Below are 18,587 nucleotides of genomic sequence, written 5' to 3' on the forward strand. Positions count from 1 at the left end.
AGTACCCTGGAGCTCTTGTCTCTAGCTGCATATGTATCAAAAGATGGCCTAGTTGGCCATCACTGGAAAGAGAGGCCCATTAGTCATGCAAACTTTATATGCCCTAGTACAGGGGAACTCCAGGGCCAAAAAGTGGGAGTGGGTGGGTAGAGGAGTCGGGGAGAGGGTATGGGGGACTTTTGGGATAGCATTGTAAATGTAAATAAGGAAAATACCTAATTTAAAAAAAAGAAAAATTGGAAATGTTTTTAAATTTTTTCCAACATGCAAATACCTTTAATTAATTAATTTTTATTATATATATATATAATTAATTAATTCTAATTATAAAGGTGTGGAATTATAGCAGATGGTTTAACCTAACTTCATCAGGTCAGTTATAGAGAGAATATAGGTATCAGTGTGTGCAGATTCCTGAAGTATGTGCTTTTTAGAGCGAAATGTGACTTAAACCTGACAAACTGATTTCTCTCAATCAGGAAGCTGAAAGAAATAAGACTCAACTCGAATTTGTCCTACATCAAAAGATGGAGATGTTTAAAGAAGAGAGTAAAACAAAAGTGGGCCAGAGTCAGAATAAATCAAAGGTTAAGATTGAAGATTCAAAGGATTCCTTACCAAAGAAGAGTGACACACAGTTGGGTGAACAAAGGAAGGATCAGGTGAGGGAGAAACTGACCAAAGTGTTCAGTATATGATTTACTGAATAGTAAATAGTATTTACTGAAATTCTTTCATATCTTTCTTACTTTATTTGTATAAATTACTTCTTAAAAATAAATTCTTTCATATCTTTCTTACTTTATTTGTATAAATTACTTTTTATTTATTTAGAGTACTTATTTTTACCCTATTGATATATGGATTCATTGTCTTCATAAATACCAACTATAAGTTAGCAATTTTGAGTGATGATTTAAGTATATTTTTGAGAACAGGAAGAAAATAAGGTTTTAAAAACTGAAGATATTTTGCTTAAAATTGATAAGGTTCAATATAAAAGCAAAATTTTAGAGAATAATCCTAAAGAAAATTTTATTTTGTTCCTGTAGCACTGTGGATTCAGAAGCTTTACCCCTCCCTAACCTAAAAATGCTTTCCTAAACCTTATTCCAGCTTTGTTGGGTCTAATCCTTTCCCAGGATCTGAGACTCTTCTTTGATTAGCCCCCCGGTCTTTATGCATACTCATGATGATATTCACATTGTATACTAAAGTGTATCTTCCACTGTAGTCACACAGGTTGTCTGTAAGGCAGTGGAAAGTACTATGAACGATAGATCATGTTCAGGCTATTCCTAGTTTGTTCTTTGTACACATTCCCCCCTATTTTCTAAAAATTTTCTAGTTACAGAAAGTGATGAAGAATTAAATGTACCATTTCACTTAGTTATTGTTAGCTGTATAATAGATTCTCAAGGAACTTCATGACCCAGACAGCATACACAATTATCTCACATTTGTGGACAAGGATCCAGGAGTGCACACACCTGAAAGTTGTAACAGTATTAGAAAAATGTCATAGAAGGCTGTTCATAAATCCCCTTTTCCAGAACTTTACAAAAGCTGGAAAAAACAACAATGTAAAGGAAAAGTACGAGAGATAAGAGAGACATGCTTGATCTTGGAAGTGACATGTCTTCAATCTTACCATATTCTCTGTCTTGGAAAAGCTGCATTTTCTAAATGAATTGTTGGTTATGGTAAGACCATACACGAGAAGGCAAACTCACTGGCATGAATACCAAGCTGAGAGCATGCTCATCAGTTGAGAGGCTGTATGCTGAAAGCAGAGTGAGTGAGATTGTGAAAACTCCGAAACTGAGTACTAAATTTAGCAGTTTAGCTTACAATACTCAACCGGAAATACCATGAAAGATGAAGATTTTAGGCAAGGGAGTAATGTGTAATTCTATAATTTTATAGAAAACAAATGATGACTTGCTAAAACAGGTTAATTATTCTCCTCAATTAAGCCCATAGTTTAAAAGTAGTTTGTGTATATGGTAAATAAAGTTACTCCTGTTTCTGTTAAAGTCACTCACTCTCTTGTTATTCCAGAACTCTTGGCTGGCTGTGACACTCTTATTGTCAGGTTAAATTTTGTGTCTGATCTGGGACATCAGTTCTTGAATCTTGATTTCACATAAGTATCTTGTTATAATCTGTATCAGGAGATAAAAATATAAAACCAAATAGCAATAAAGGAAAAATATGCCATCTCTGCTACTGAATACTAGCTTTTGTTACATAAGAACGCTATTGTGTGATCTCATCAATATTCTGGAATAAAGAGTGGCTGATTTGTAATGTAGCTTAAGTTAAGTTATGGGTCAAGATTGCCAGGAACTCAACATAATTATATAGCAAACCTTAATTAATGGAATGTGGCAATACTTTAAAGAGTGAGTAAGTATAAAATAGCATAATGTTCACGAACTGCTTATGTAAGGTGTTAGTACTGTGTAACATAGTACTGCATGGTTTTCCTGGTACTTTTTTAGCTTGGCCATAGTCCTCTGGATGGCTGTATGAAAATCCATTGTGACATATTAGTGCACTGCTACTTTTGCAACAAACACAAAATATGAGCTGGCTTTACCATACCACTTCACCACTGAAAGTAGGCCAGGGTCAGTGTCTGTTGGAGAGAGTTGTTTGCTGTCATTCATGTATCCAGGCATACAGAATCTTTTCCATTGTACAAGTGGCTTCTGCCACCACATTCAGCCTCAGCACTCAGGACTGACCTGAGGAACTTTGCATTTGCCACATTTAACTTGAAGGAAGATTAAAGATGCAGACTAACAAAGTATCTAAGAAAGAAAGAAAACCATTTTGGTGAACTGCCAAAAGTCTTGCTGTACATGGGTAAAGTATGTTCATATGAAAGAAGCGAAGTTAGGTGATGCTCAGGCCTGGAGTGACACTTAGTGTCAACATCTATGTTACAGAAAAATACCTGTTACTGATCAAAGGAATTCATCTATTAATAAAAACATACTTGTTGAGCACAGGTTTCAGTTTGATCAGATATCTCAATAAATTTTCCAGTACATGGGATCCATCACACATACTGTCACCAAAGCCAGATACTACTTTGGATGACAAGTGCTTGCTGACAAGAGTCTGATATTGCAGTCCCCTGAGAGGCTCTACCAGTGCCTGACAAATACAGCAGCAGATGCTCACAGTCATACATTGGTCTGATCACAGGGTCCCTAATGCTAGAGAAAGGAACCAAGGAGCTGAAGGGGTTTGCAGTCCCAAAGGAGGAACAACAATATGAACTAACCAGTATCCCCAGAGCTCCCAAGGTCTAAATCACCAACCAAAGAAAACACATGGAGGGACCCATAGCTCCAGTTGCATAGGTATCAGAGGCTGGCCTAGTCAGTCATCATTGGGAGGAAAGGCCCTTGGTCCTATGAAGGCTCTATGCCCCAGTATAGGGAAATGCCAGGGCCAGGAAGTGGGAGTGGGTGGGCTGGTAGGTAGGGAGAGGGGGAAGGGGATGGGGGGGGTCTTTCAGAGGTGAAACAATTTGAAATGTAAATAAAGAAAATATCCAATAAAAAAGGGGAAAAAGGAAAAAATAATATCCAATAAGTGAACTTTAATTTTTGCTGTTTCTACAAACATTTCCTCCTTTTCCCCTTGTCTCTGCCCCTTTTTCCAGTTCATCCTCAAACTGGTTTCAATTTTCTGTTCCTTTGTAGCTAATGTTTAACTTCCTCATGTTTTGTTGTTCAGTCGTTTAAATTTCAACTTCTGAGAATATCAAGTCTCGTATCCTTTGGAAATCAAGCTAAATTGTTTCTTTATATTCAGTTTTTTTATTCTTTATATAATTTAGATTATAGTTCTTTATGTCTGTTAAACAAAAACATTTGGTAAGCAGCTGTATATAGTTCCTTGGCTGTTTATAAGACTTACATTGACACTTAGTTGGATATGGCTACAAAATCAAATTTTACATTTACTACTTCACTGAAATTTTTCCATACTGTAGTGGCAACATTGTGGTTCTCTGCAACTATGGTCCTAGGAGCTTTCATTAACTGGTATAATGAAACATAAATATTATAATGTCCACACATTTTCCTTCTTTTACACTATTGCTTGATCAATAAAGGACATGTTTTTATGTTTGAAAAAAAATTTCCAGTACTCATTCTTAATATATATTAAAAATTGTGCTTTTAAAACACCATTGTTTAATGCATTAGCGTAATGAACTATAGCAAGTATATTTAAAATAATATAGTTATGAATACATTTAAAGTAATTTTTATCTATTTTAAAAACCCTGTAGACTTTTGATTAAGAAATATAATTTCGGGGCCAGCTGTTCCATAATCTTGTCCTTTGCCAAAATGTAATTTCTCAGCCTTTGTAATATATTTGTCTTATATGACTGTCATATTAAGAAAACTGCTTTGATGGCCTAGCATAATGATGCATGCCTTTAATCCCATCACTTGACAGGCCTGGCAGACATATCTCTGTGAATTCAAGACCAGTTTGGTCTACATAAGCTCCAGGCTTCATAGTTGAGAACCCATCTCAACAACAATAAGGCAGGATGGGGCAGGAAAATACCTTGAATATTTTTTATGTGACTCATTTTAAACATTGTCTATATAGTTGTTATTTTATCTTATTACAGATCTCATCTGATCAAAGTAAAAGGTCAGTTGGTGAAAGGTAAAACAGTTTTTATTTGTTCTGTGTTTTCATAGTTTTATTAGTTAGATGTCTAAGAGAGAAAAATAGCAAACCGAGTCTTTGTTTGTATCATCACTTGCTCTTGTGCTCCTGGACAACTAATGTTAAATACAAAATGTTTGAAACTTTAGATGCCAAAAATTGGAAATTAGGGAGAATTAAAAACTTAAAAGTTTAAAATATCTTTAAGAATTAGATTTAAAGTATGATTAGATTTCTGAAGTGATAACTGACTTTCATTTTTAATATAGTTATCAAAATACAGGACCTAGCTCTATAAACAACTCAAGATTCTGTCTTTTGTTGTCCCAGTCACTCACATCTTGGTGAATACTGAAACATGAAACTAGTTGAGTTGCTTGATTCACCCAAATAAATATTAGTTTTCCTTCTTGAGTCTCTTTGATGATCATACTGTGATTTCTACCAAACCTACTCAGTGAGTGGACAGTGCTCCTGAGGCAGAATGTTTAAGGGGCAGTAGATTCTTTCAAAGGAGTTAGGGTACTATATTACTGAGTCAAAATAAGCTGTCAGTGTTTTATTTCCCTTAATTATACAAAGTCTCACACATAAAAATTTTACTTTGATTACCTTGGAGAAAATAAAAGAGAATGCCTAGCCATGTATGCTTCTATGTCTTATTATCACTTTAGATTTTCTAGATCACAGACCCAAGCCAATTAGCAAGTATATAGCCATATATATATATATATATATATATATATATATATAGAGAGAGAGAGAGAGAGAGAGAGAGAGTGATTTTTTTATTGCAGAAAACATTAGATATTACTTATGTCTTTTTCTGGCTATCTTACTGTGGGAAGGGCTTCTAATTTATCCTTTTACATTTAAAAATGCATGGGCAGTATTATAACATTGTAAGGTCATAAGAAAAAGTATTGATAATTAAACACCTCATGGAATCCCACCTAGCTTAAGAACTGTGAGGAAAGATAAATAGAGCAAGGTGCTGTCATACTCATGCTTAGATTGTAGTGAGTGTACCATAGTTCTATGATTTTTCTAAGGAAACATGATAGACTGTAGGCTTTTGAAATGGTACACTGTCTGCATCTGTTACCTATAAAAGTCTTGATAATATTTAATATTGTTTTTATATTGAGTTTTGTAGAGTTTCTGCTAATGAACCCATTGACTACCTTGGTAAATCACATCTTGGAAAACAGAGAAATGGACTTTAAAAACTATATCATATAGCAGCTCTCTAGTCTCAATGAAGGCATTAGTAAAGCAGTCTCAGGCTGGACATAATTCTCCATGCCTTTAGTCCCAGCTTTCAGAAGGGAGAGGCCAGAGGAACTCTCTGTACCCAAGGTCAGGCTGACCACTATAGGGAGTTCCAAGCCATCCAGGGCTACAGAGTGGGATCCAGTCTCAAATAAATAAATTTACTTTTAAAAAGCAAAACTTACTCACTTGCTTGTATGCCTTTAAATAATTTCTCAGGAGATGTTACATTTTTATTAATGAATCAGATTTGAGACTCAGAGATGAGTGAATGAAACAAGAGATCAATGGAGTTGATAGGTAATATGGAGCGTATTATCAGGGAAGAACCCATTGTATGATTCAAAGAAGATTGTATTAATTAATTTCCGTTCAGTTTGTTTGTGATGTAGAGACTCTGTATGTCATGCAAAAACTCTGCTGGGGTACAAGGTATATGTAAAGGGGTAACAAATACATAGCTATTTTTCTTGCTGCATGAGCAGTAGAATAAGGTAAGTGATAGACATGCAAAAGAAACTGAGTGTGGTGTGGCACATCAGAAAGGATGACACATGTTAGGCTAGACTGGGAATTATATGGTATTTAATTTCAGAGGGATTGGAGTTGGTCTTTACTGTGCAATATTATAAAAGATGTTTCCAGATGGATATATCTTGAGGCCTTCATGAACTTGTTTAGAATCTGCATAAGTTCCACAAGGGAAAATCCAGAAATTTGTTTTGTTGGATCTAAAGAAAAGGCAATGCTGACAAATAAGACATGAAATTGGTCACTCTTGCTTAGTATACTTTATAGAATTGCCCATTAACAGCTATATTTTAAATATTGCTAAATATGTTTCAAATTAAAAATTTTTAAGTACATAGGACACAGTATTATTCACCAACCTTCATTTTGGGTTACTGCTTAAATCCAAATAGAATTTGTGAAGTACTTTGGAAGACCCTTGACCTCCAAGAGTGGATGGGGGCAGAAGGAGACCCCACCTCAGCAGATATACGGCATTGCATGATTAGCACTTTATTTTGGCTTAGAGAATGAGTTAGTGACAAATATTTAATCACACAACATATTTTAATAGTTTATTGTCTCACATATGTGCATTGTTATTTTCTTCTAAAATGTTTTACAGTGAAATTTACATGTTTAAGACATGAAAATGTAAACTATTTCTTGGCATTTCACTGTTAAGGGTTATACATCCAACCTTCATCATTATGAATATTTTCATGGAAACTTCTGCTCCCAAATACTACATAGGCTTATTACAAATCACAAAAATTCCGAAAAGAAAAAGTTTTCAATGCTGGTTTTTCTCCATAAATAATTAGCTGCTAAGTTTACTTCATTAATTTATCATTCATTCAACACTTATTTTTTGTTACTCTCAAATGGTGAATATTCTTTAGTTATGAAATTCATTCACAACACAGCCGATAAAGTTCCTTCTCTTATGCCCACATTTGAGATAGAGAGTGGTTGAAAAACAAAATATATAAAACATGTGACACATTTTGCTGGAGCACCTGGGGGAGCCATCTTGGTTCCCGGATCCTGCCGAGACTAGTCTGCACAGGTGAGAGTGTGGACTACAGAAGCTAACAGCTTAAGGGACAGGCCCTGTTTCAGGCCTTCATCTTCTGCCAGGAGGCAGGTCCGAATGCCAGATATCTGTGCACCTTCCCTGCAAGAGGAGAGCTTGCCTGCAGAGAGTGCTCTAAACACTGAAACTCAGGAGAAAGCTAGTCTCCCAAGTCTGCTGATAGAGGCTAAAAGAATCATGAGAGGAACAAGCTCTAACCAGAGACAACTATAACAACTAACTCTAGAGATTACCAGATGGCGAAAGGCAAACTTAACAATCTTACTAACTGAAACCAAGACTACTCACCATCATCAGAACCCAGCACTCCCACCTCAGCCAGTCCTGGGCACCCCAACACGCCCGAAAACCTAGACTCAGATTTAAAAGCATATCTCATTATGATGGTAGAGGACATCAAAAAGGACTTAATAACTCACTTAAAGAAACATAGGAGAACACTGCCAAAGAGTTACAAGTCCTTAAAGAAAAAGAGGAAAACAGAACCAAACAGGTAGAAGACCTTAAAGAAAAACAGGAAAGCACATCCAAACAGGTGATGGAAATGAACAAAACCATACTAGACCTAAAAAGGGAAGTAGACACAATAAAGAAAACCCAAAGTGAGGCAACCCTGGAGATAGAAACCCTAGGAAAGAAATCTGGAACCATAGATGTGAGCATCAGCAACAGAATACAAGAGATGGAAGAGAGAATCTCGGATGGAGAAGATTCCATTGAACATGGGCACAACAATCAAAGAGAATGCAAAATGCAAAAAGATTCTAACTCAAAACATCCAGGAAATCCAATGAGAAGACCAAACATACGGATAATAGGAGTAGATGAGAATGAAGATCTTCAAATTAAAGGGCCAGCAAATATCTTCAACAAAATTATAGAAGAAAACTTCCCAAACCTAAAGAAAGACATGCCCATGAACATACAAGAAGCCTACAGAACTCCAAATAGACTGGACCAGAAAAGGCATTCCTCCCAACACATAATAAACAGAACAACAAATGCACTAAATAAAGACAGAATATTAGAAGCAGTAAGGGGAAAAGGTCAAGTAACATATAAAGGCAGGCCTATCAGAATTACACCAGATTTTTCACTAGAGACTATGAAAGCCAGAAGAGCCTGGACAGATGTTATACAGACACTAAGAGAACACAAATTCCAGCCCAGGCTACTATACCCAGCCAAACTTTCAATTACCATAGATGGAGAAAACAAAGTATTCCACGTCAAAACCAAATTCACACATTATCTTTCCATGAATCCAGCCCTTCAAAGGATAATAACATAAAAAAAAATACAAGGACTGAAACCACGTCCTAGAAAAATCAAGAAAGTAATCCTTCAACAAACCTAAAAGAAAACAGCCAGAAGAACAGAATGCCAACTCTAACAACAAAAATAAAAGGAAGCAACAATTACTTTTCCTTAATATCTCTTAATATCAATGGACTCAATTCCCCAATAAAAAGACATAGACTAACAGACTGGCTACACAAACAGGACCCAACATTTTGCTGCTTACAGGAAACCCATCTCAGGGAAAAAGACAGACACTACCTCACAGTGAAAGGCTGGAAGACAATTTCCCAAGCAAATGGTCTGAAAAAACAAGCTGGAGTAGCCATTCTAATATCTAATAAAATCGACTTCCAACCCAAAGTTATCAAAAAAAGACAAGAAGCGAAGCTTCATACTCATCAAAGGTAAAATCTTCCAAGAGGAACTCTCAATTCTGAATATCTATGCTCCAAATGCAAGGGCAGCCACATTCATTAAAGAAACTTTAGTAAAACTCAAAGCACACATTGCACCTCACACAATAATAGTGGGAGACTTCAACACACCACTTACATAAATAGACAGATCGTGGAAACAGAAACTAAACAGGGACACAGTGAAACTAACAAAAGTTATGAAGAAAATGGATTTAACAGATATCTACAGAACATTTTATCCTAAAAGAAAAGGATATACCTTCTTCTCAGCACCTAATGGTAACTTCTCCAAAACTGACCTTCTAATTGGTCACAAAACAGGCCTCAACAGATACAAAAATATTGAAATTGTCCCATGCATACTATCAGATCACCATGAACTAAGGCTGATCTTCAATAACAACATAAATAATAGAAACCCAATGTTCACATGGAAACTGAACAACACTCTTCTCAATGATAGCTTGATCAGGAAGGAATAAAGAAAGAAATTAAGGACTTTTTATATTTTAATGAAAATGAAGCCACAACATACCCGAAGTTATGGGATGATGAAAGCATTTCTAAGAGGAAAACTCATAGCTCTGAGTGTCTCCAAAAAGAAACTAGAAAGAGCACACACTAGCAGCTTGACAACACACCTAAAAGCTCTTGAACAAAATGAAGCAAATTCACCCAAGAGGAGTAGATGACAGGAAATAATCAAACTCTGGGGCAAAATCAACCAAGTGGAAACAAAAAGAACTATTCAAAGAATCAACCAAACCAGGAGCTGGTTTTTGAGAAAATCAACAAGATAGATAAACCCTTAGCCAGACTCACTAGAGGGCACAGGGACAGCATCCTAATTAACAAAATCAGAAATGAAAAGGGAGACATAACAACAGATCCTGAAGACATCCAAAACACCATCAGATCCTTCTACAAAAGGCTATACTCAACAAAACTGGAAAATCTGGATGAAATGGACAAATTTCTAGACAGATGCCAGGTACCAAAGTCAAATCAGGATCAGATTAAGGATCAAAACAGTCCTATATGCCCTAAAGAAATAGAAGTAGTCATTAATAATCTCCCAACCAAAAAAAGCCCAGGACCAGATGGGTTTAGTGCAGAGTTCTATCAGACCTTCAAAGATCTAATTCCAGTTCTGCACAAACTATTCCACAAAATAGAAGCAGAAGGTACTCTACCCAACTCATTCTATGAAGCCACAATTACTCTGATGCCTAAACCACAGAAAGACCCAACAAAGATAGAGAACTTCAGACCAATTTTCCTTATGAATATCGATGCAAAAATACTCAATAAAATTATCTTGAACGGAATCCAAGAACACATCTAAACAATCATCCATCCTGACCAAGTATGTTTCATTCTAGGGATGCAGGGATGGTTTAATATATGGAAATCCATCAACGCAATCTACTATATAAACAAACTAAAAGACAAAAATCACATGATCACCTCGTTAGATGTGGAGAAAGCATTTGAAAATACAACACCCATTCATCATAAAAGTCTTGGAAAGACCAGGATTTCAAGGCCCATACCTAAACATGATAAAAGCAATCTACAGCAAACCAGTAGCCAACATCAAAGTAAATGGTGAGAAGCTGGAAACAATCCAACTAAAATCAGGGACTAGACAAGGCTGCCCACTTTCTCCCTACCTATTCAACATTGTACTTGAAGTCCTATCCAGAGCAATTTGTCAACAAAAGGAGATCAAGGGGATACAAATTCGAAAGGAAAGAGTCAAAATATCACTTTTTGCAGATGATATGATTGTATATATAAGTGACCCTAAAAATTCCACCAGAGAAATCCTAAACCTGATAAACAGCTTCAATGAAGTAGCTGGATATAAAATTAACTCAAACAAGTCTATGGCCTTTCTCTACACAAAGAATAAACAGGATGAGAAAGAAATGAGGGAAACAACACCCTTCACAATAGTCACAAATAATATAAAATACCTTGGCGTGACTCTAATTATGGAAGTGAAAGATCTGTAGGATAAGAACTTCAAGTCTCTAAAGAAAGAAATTAAAGAAGATCTCAGAAGATGGAAAGATAACCCATGCTAATAGATTGGCAGGATCAATATAGTAAAAATGGCTATCTTGCCAAAAGCAATCTACAGATTCAATGCAATCCCCATCAAAATTCCAACTCAATTCTTCAATGAATTAGAAAGGACAATCTGCAAATTCATCTGGAATAACAATAAACCTAAGATAGTAAAAACTCTTCTCAAGGGTAAAAGAACCTCTGGTGGAATTACCATGCGTGACCTAAAGCTGTACAGCAGAGCAATTGTGATAAAAACTGGTATAGTGACAGACAAGTAGACCAATGGAATAGAATTGAAAACCCAGAAATGAACCCACACACCTATGGTCACTTGATCTTTGACAAGAGAGCTAAAATCATCCAGTGGAAAAAAGACAGCATTTTCAACAAATGGTGCTGGCACAACTGGTGGTTATCATGTAGAAGAATGTGAATTGATCCATTCCTATCTCCTTGTACTAAGGTCAAATCTAAGTGGATCAAGGAACTCCACATAAAACCAGAGACAGTGAAACTTATAGAAGAGAAAGTGGGGAAAAACCTTGAAGATATGGGCACAGGGGAAAAATTCCTGAATAGAACAGCAATGGCTTCTGCTGTAAGATCGAGAATCGACAAATGGGACCTCAAAAAATTGCAAAGCTTCTGTAAGGCAAAAGACACCATTAATAAGACAAAAAGGCGCTCTTCCGGTCAGAACAGCACCAGGGTAGCTAGGGCACAGGGTCGGCTGACACTTGCCAGCTACCCACAACACCTGCCACAGGATCTTAAGACTTCTGGTGAGTGGAACACAGCTTCTGCTCCAATCCAATTGCGCGCGGGACCTGAGACTGCATTAGTTAGGGAAGCAGAAAACCGGCCTGAGTAGGGCCACAGGCCTCTTCCGGCTGGACCAGCACTGGGGTAGCTAGAGCACAGGGTCAGCTGACACCCGCCAGCTACCCATGACCCCTGCCACAGGATTTTGAGACTGCTGGTGAGTGGAACACAGCTTCTGCTCCAGTCCAATTGCGCTCGGGACCTGAGAAATCAGGGAAATGCAAATTAAAACAACCCTGAGATTCCACCTCACACCAGTCAGAATGGCTAAGATCAAAAATTCAGGTGACAGCAGATGCTGGCAAGGATGTGGAGAAAGAGGAACACTCCTCCATTGTTGGTGGGATTGCAAGCTTGTACAACCACTCTGGAAATCAGTCTGGCGGTTCCTCAGAAAATTGGACATAGTACTACCGGAGGATCCAGCAATACCTCTCCTGGGCATATATCCAGAAGATGTCCCAACCGGTAAAAAAGACACATGCTCCAATATGTTCATAGCAGCCCTATTTATAATAGCCAGAAGCTGGAAAGAACCCAGATGTCCCTCAACAGAGGAATGGATACAGAAATTATGGTACATTTACACAATGGAGTACTACTCAGCTATTAAAAAGAATGAATTTATGAAATTCCTAGCCAAATGGATGGACCTGGAGGGCATCATCTTGAGTGAGGTAACACAATCACAAAAGAACTCACACAATATGTATTCACTGATAAGTGGATATTAGCCCAAAACTTAGGATACCCAAGATATAAGATACAATTTGCTAAATGCATGAAACTCAAGAAGAATGAAGACCAAAGTGTGGACGCTGTGCCCCTTCTTAGAATTGGGAACAAAACACCCATGGAAGGAGTTACAGAGACAAAGTTCGTAGCTGTGATGAAAGGATGGACCATTTAGAGACTGCCGCATCCAGGGATCCATCCCATAATCAGCTTCTAAACGCTGACACCATTGCATACACTAGCAAGATTTTGCTGAAAGGACCCAAATATAGCTGTCTCTTGTGAGACGATGCCGGGGCCTAGCAAACACAGGAGTGGATGCTCACAGTCAGCTATTGGATGTATCACAGGGCTCCCAATGGAGAAGCTAGAGAAAGTACCCAAGGAGCTAAAGGGATCTGCAACCCTATTGTTGGAACAACATAATGTACTAACCAGAACCCCAGAGCTCTTCTCTCTAGCTGCATATGTATCGAAAGATGGCCTAGTCGGCCATCACTGGAAAGAGAGGCCCATTGGACTTGCAAACTTTATATGCCCCAATATAGGGGAATGCCAGGGCCAAAAGAATGGGAATGGGTGGGTAGGGAAGTCTGGGGTGCTATGGGGGACTTTTGGGATAGCACTGGAAATGTAATTGAGGAATATATGTAATAAAAATATTAAAAAATTTTTAAAAAAGACAAAAAGGCCACCAACAGATTGGGAAAGGATCTTTACCTATCCTAAATCTGATAGGGGACTAATATCCAATATATATAAAGAACTCAAGAAGGTGGACTCCAGAAAATCAAATAACCCTATTAAAAAATGGGGTATAGAGCTAAACAAAGAATTCTCACCTGAGGAATATTGAATGGCTGAGAAGCACCTGAAAAAATTTTCAGCATCCTTAATCATCAGGGAAATGCAAATCAAAACAACCTTGGGATTCTATCTCACACCAGTCAGAATGGCTAAGATCAAATATTCAGGTGACAGCAGGTGCTGGCTAGGATGTGGAGAAAGAGGAACCCTCCTCTATTTTTGATCTGATTGCAAGCTTGTACAACCACTCTGGAGATCAGTCTGGTGGTTCCTCAGAAAATTGGACATAGCACCATCAGAGGATCCCACAATACCTCTCCTGGGCATATACCCAGAAGATGTTCTAGCCAGTAAGTAGGACACATGCTCCACTATGTTCATAGCAACCTTATTTATAATAGCCAGAAGCTTGAAAGAACCCAGATACCCCTCAACAGAGGAATGGATACAGAAAATGTGGTACATTTACACAATGGAGTACTACCCAGCTATTAAAAAGAATGAATTTATGAAATTCCTAGGCAAATGGATGGCCTGGAGGGCATCATCCTGAGTGAGGTAACCCAATCACAAAAGAAGTCCCATGATATGTACTCACTGATAAGTGGATATTAGCCCAGAAAATGAGAATACCCAAGATATAAGATACAATTTGCAAATCATATGAAAGTCAAGAAGAACGAAGACCAAAATGTGGACACTTTGCCCCTTCTTAGAATTGGGAACAATACACCCATGGAAGGATTTACAGAGGCAAAGTTTGGAGCTGAGACTAAAGGATAGACCCTCTAGAGACTGCCATACCCGGGGATCCATCCCATAATTAGCCTCCAAATGGTAACACCATTGCATACACTAGCAAGATTTTGCTGAAAGGACCCTGATATAGCCCTCTCTTGTGAGGCTATGCCGGGGCATAGCAAACACAGAAGTGGATACTCACAGTCAGCTATTGGTTGGAACACAGGGCCCCCAGTGGAAGACCTAGAGAAAGTACCCAAGGAGCTAAAGGGATCTGTACCCTATAGGTAGAACAACAATATGAACTAACCAGTACCCCCCCCCCCGGAGCTCATGTCTCTAGCTGCATATGTATCAGAAGATGGCCTATTCGGCCATCATTGGAAAGAGAGGCCCATTGGTCTTGCAAACTTTATATGCCTCAGTACAGGGGAACTCCAGGGCCAAGAAGTGGGAGTGGGTGAGTAGGGGAGTGGGGGGGGGGAGTATGGGGGATTTTTGGAATAGCATTGGAATTGTAAATGAAGAACATACCTAATTTAAAAATGTGATAACTTTAGAATATAATAGAACGAGAAAAAAAATCCTTACCTGTATTATATTCATCAGTATTACCAAACAGAAGCAGCATCCCAAGGGAAGAAGAATCCAGCAAAGTGCACAGTGTCACAGTGACCCACTTCCTCCAGCCAGTCCTCATGTTTCAAAGCCTCCACATCCTCCCAAACTAACTGTCACATAGGAGGGTAATTTAGATCTAATTATGAAACAAGCTGTTAAAATGTATTTCTCCCAATTTTGTCAGAATTCACTTCTGTAAGTGAAATCTTATGTTAATATTATGAATGCCAGAGGATATTTCCTAAATCACTCAGTTCAGTGTTGCCATTTACACTGCCCTTATCAGGGGTCTATTATTAGTGTCATACATAAAGTAGGTTTTCTAGAGGAAACCTGATTATAAGAAGCAATAGAGGTAAAAATATTCTCAAGGAAGAGATTATTTCATGGAGAAATGCTCATAAAATGGGTGAACATACAATTGATTCACAGGTGAAAGTGTTCTAGAGAGAGATCCCCTTTCCACATATCTTTTTACCAAATGATAGGGGAGTTGGAAGAGAATAGTGAATACTTAAAATAACCACATACATGCAGGGAAGAGCCTTCTGGTCATGGAAGTGGCCTTGTTATGAAAAGGCAGAAAAAGGTGGAACAGTGTACACATGATTTCCACCAAGCATTCCTGGGAAACCATCTATTCCCAGTCATAAGGGAAAGTAAGAGAGCCACTCATGCCACCCACAGATGAAGAGCTGCCTCTGCTGTGTCTTCCCCTTGAACTAGAGTCTTGTTACCATAAGTCTCTTAATTGTCTCTTGCTATGTCCTGGTCTTGAACAGGCTGGTTTCTACAGTACTGACCAATAAAATAGAAGATATCAAATCAGCAAGGTCCCCAAGTGGGTGAGAGTGACCATCCAATATCATGAAACCTACAAAGTCAACTCTCATATCCTTGGCTAGCCACAGAGAGCTACATTGGGTGTCTGCTCCTATCGAGAATAGAAACATATTTGTTGTTTCCCTTAGCATACTCTCCATCCATTTCTTGGAGTCAGACATGTGCACACATGACAAACACATCTGCTAATGCTCCATAGAGATAAGCTAGACACTCCATCTCCTGGAGTGATAAATTTAGGAGATACTACCATGAATGTCCTTTTGCAAGGACATATCTTTTAAATGAAAATATATTGTATTCACTTTGTAGTAAGAACAAAAGCAAGAGAAAAAAATGAAACCCATTTAGTGACTCCTTTAACACCCAGATCCCAGTTGCTTTGGAGTTCAACCACAGTGAAGGGTCTTTGCATCATATAACAATCTGTAACTTGGGAATTGGAAATCAACTTGTGAATACATAATTTTTTATTTTTTTGTATCAAGTCTTCAACTTCAATGTTTCCAGGAAACCTTTTAATTTCTGTGGACATTTTATTACCCTCAGTTTATTCTGTCCTATATCTGTGGCTATATGATTTTTGCTTCTGCTTTCGCCAAGTAATGTGATCTTTCTTTAGCATTTGAGACTATCTACAGCATAATCACTGAGATATGGGCCATAGAGACTCAGTGATGATTTGTCTGGAGAAATGCTTCCCATGGATCTTTTCCCATCTTGGGAGTGGCTTAAAACTGTTTTTTTCAAAAGCCATAATAGCTAGATGTGTCATGTACCACACCTCCACATAGTAAGTTTCATTGAAAACCTAATGCAAAGTAGTAGCAGAACACATGAAATACACTAGACTCTCATATAGCTGTAGAGTGTGTATTTATACTGGGAGCAGCTGATGGGACAATGGAAAGTACTAGAGGGGGAGGAGCCTATCCACATAGTAATTTATGAATTCACGGAAAAAATAGGTAATTCCTGGTAAGAGAGAGAGAGAGAGAGAGAGAGAGAGAGAGAGAGAGAGAGAGAGAGAGAGAGAGAGACTTGTTGGGAAAGAGGCATGTGGAAGGTTTTCACAGCCCCATATTGTAGGCATTCACAGAAGACCTTGTCTTGACCAAGCTATAAACTGGAGAAGGAGGCCACTGGAGAGGAATCCTCTTCATGATTCCTGTCAAAGGGTAATTTTCCTATTAGAACGGTTTGGGTTATGTAAGGTTAGATAATCTTACATAATCTCCCTATAGTTTAAATTCTATTTTTAATGTTGCCAACAATTTTGAAGCTAGATGCATAGTCAACATTATCCCTGTGTGACTTATTATAAATTGGATTTTCTTAGTGGTCTGCCACCCATATTTTTCCCCATTAATTTTTTCAAGTATTTTAAACTTTGGCTTTTTACAATCTTATAGTAATGTAGAGTATTATACCTTTTGAGCTTCTCTTTAATATGTTATTAAACACATGCCTATAATATGTTATTATGAAGATTTTGACAAATGACAAATTTAAGCTACTAAAAAAACTTGTGGTAGGTCTAGGGAACTATTTCAGTTGGTAAGTTGCCTGTATTGCAAATATGAATACCCAAATTTGGTTCCCAGAATCGTGTATACAGAGGCAGGGAGTGGTGGTATACACTTATAATTTTAGCACTGGAGAGGCAAAATACAATGGTTCCTGGAAATCTCTGACCAGATATCCTAGCCTAATTTTTGAGCTTTTGACCCCCTAAAGACCCTGTTTCAAAGGAGGTAGGCATTTTCGTTCCTGAATTATGATATTCATGGTTGTCCTCTGGCCTCCAAGCACATGGGCACATGTATACATATGTGCCTGTGCATACACATGTTTTACATTTACAGTTTTGAAAATTTCCATACATTTCATTTTCAGATATTAGATTATAATGTATTATATACATTGAAGCTTAGATATTTTTCTTACATATGATTGTATTTCACATCTTGTATCATAATAGGTAGCATCAAGCTCAATCATCTATATTTGCATTGATAATTAAAAGTTATCAATTTTATAATTATAAATTATTATACAATTCTGCCAGAGGACACAGCTGCTTAGAGAGTTTTCTACCTCTCTGTGGGGATTTTGACTGTTCTTACCCCATACTGCCACTGAGGCTGGTGTGGGCTGTAGGGAAGCACTGGGACACCACTCCAGGGATGAGGAAGTGTCTCCAGGTCTGCAACAGGGATGAGGCTGTGGGGTTCTCAGACTCTTGGACATCCAGGCACCACTGGGAGTTGCAGAAGAACTGAGAACAGAGTGGGGACTCAAGGGCTGGGTCTAGGCAGGGCAGGGGGAAAAGAGGAGCTCCAGCTGGTCCCATGATGATTGTTGTCCTTGGTTTGACAGCAGCGGGCTTGTTGGCAGTTGTGGGTGGGAGCACAGAGAAGCCTTCTATAGGAGATTAGACTGCTGCTCTATAGGCAAAGGCCTTCTCCATGGCTCCCCATGAGGGAATCTCAATGAAAAGAGACAGTCCATGGTTCTAAGGCATTTATTGTCATGGTGGAAAATGGATGCATAACACCATACCCCACATCTCAGGGTGGGCCTGAGATTAAATACCTTTTGCAGGGAGGAATGTCTGGGAAGGGAAACTTATTGAT

General features: G+C 38.0%; 1 protein-coding gene across 1 annotated transcript in view; it reads left to right on the forward strand.

The window, feature by feature from the left end:
• LOC110300626 (coiled-coil domain-containing protein 7A-like) overlaps positions 1-18,587 on the forward strand; it is a 319,531-nt gene that overhangs the window by 114,372 nt on the left and 186,572 nt on the right. Inside the window, exons 17-18 of the mRNA XM_085843505.1 lie at positions 480-662; positions 4,670-4,692. Of these exons, the coding sequence (XP_085699631.1) occupies positions 480-662; positions 4,670-4,692 (206 nt within the window). The remainder of the gene's footprint in view (positions 1-479; positions 663-4,669; positions 4,693-18,587) is intronic.

This window comes from Mus caroli, unplaced genomic scaffold (assembly GCF_978045245.1).
Source record: "Mus caroli unplaced genomic scaffold, Mus_caroli_1 scaffold_10, whole genome shotgun sequence".
In the NCBI taxonomy this organism is placed as follows: Eukaryota; Metazoa; Chordata; class Mammalia; order Rodentia; family Muridae; genus Mus; species Mus caroli.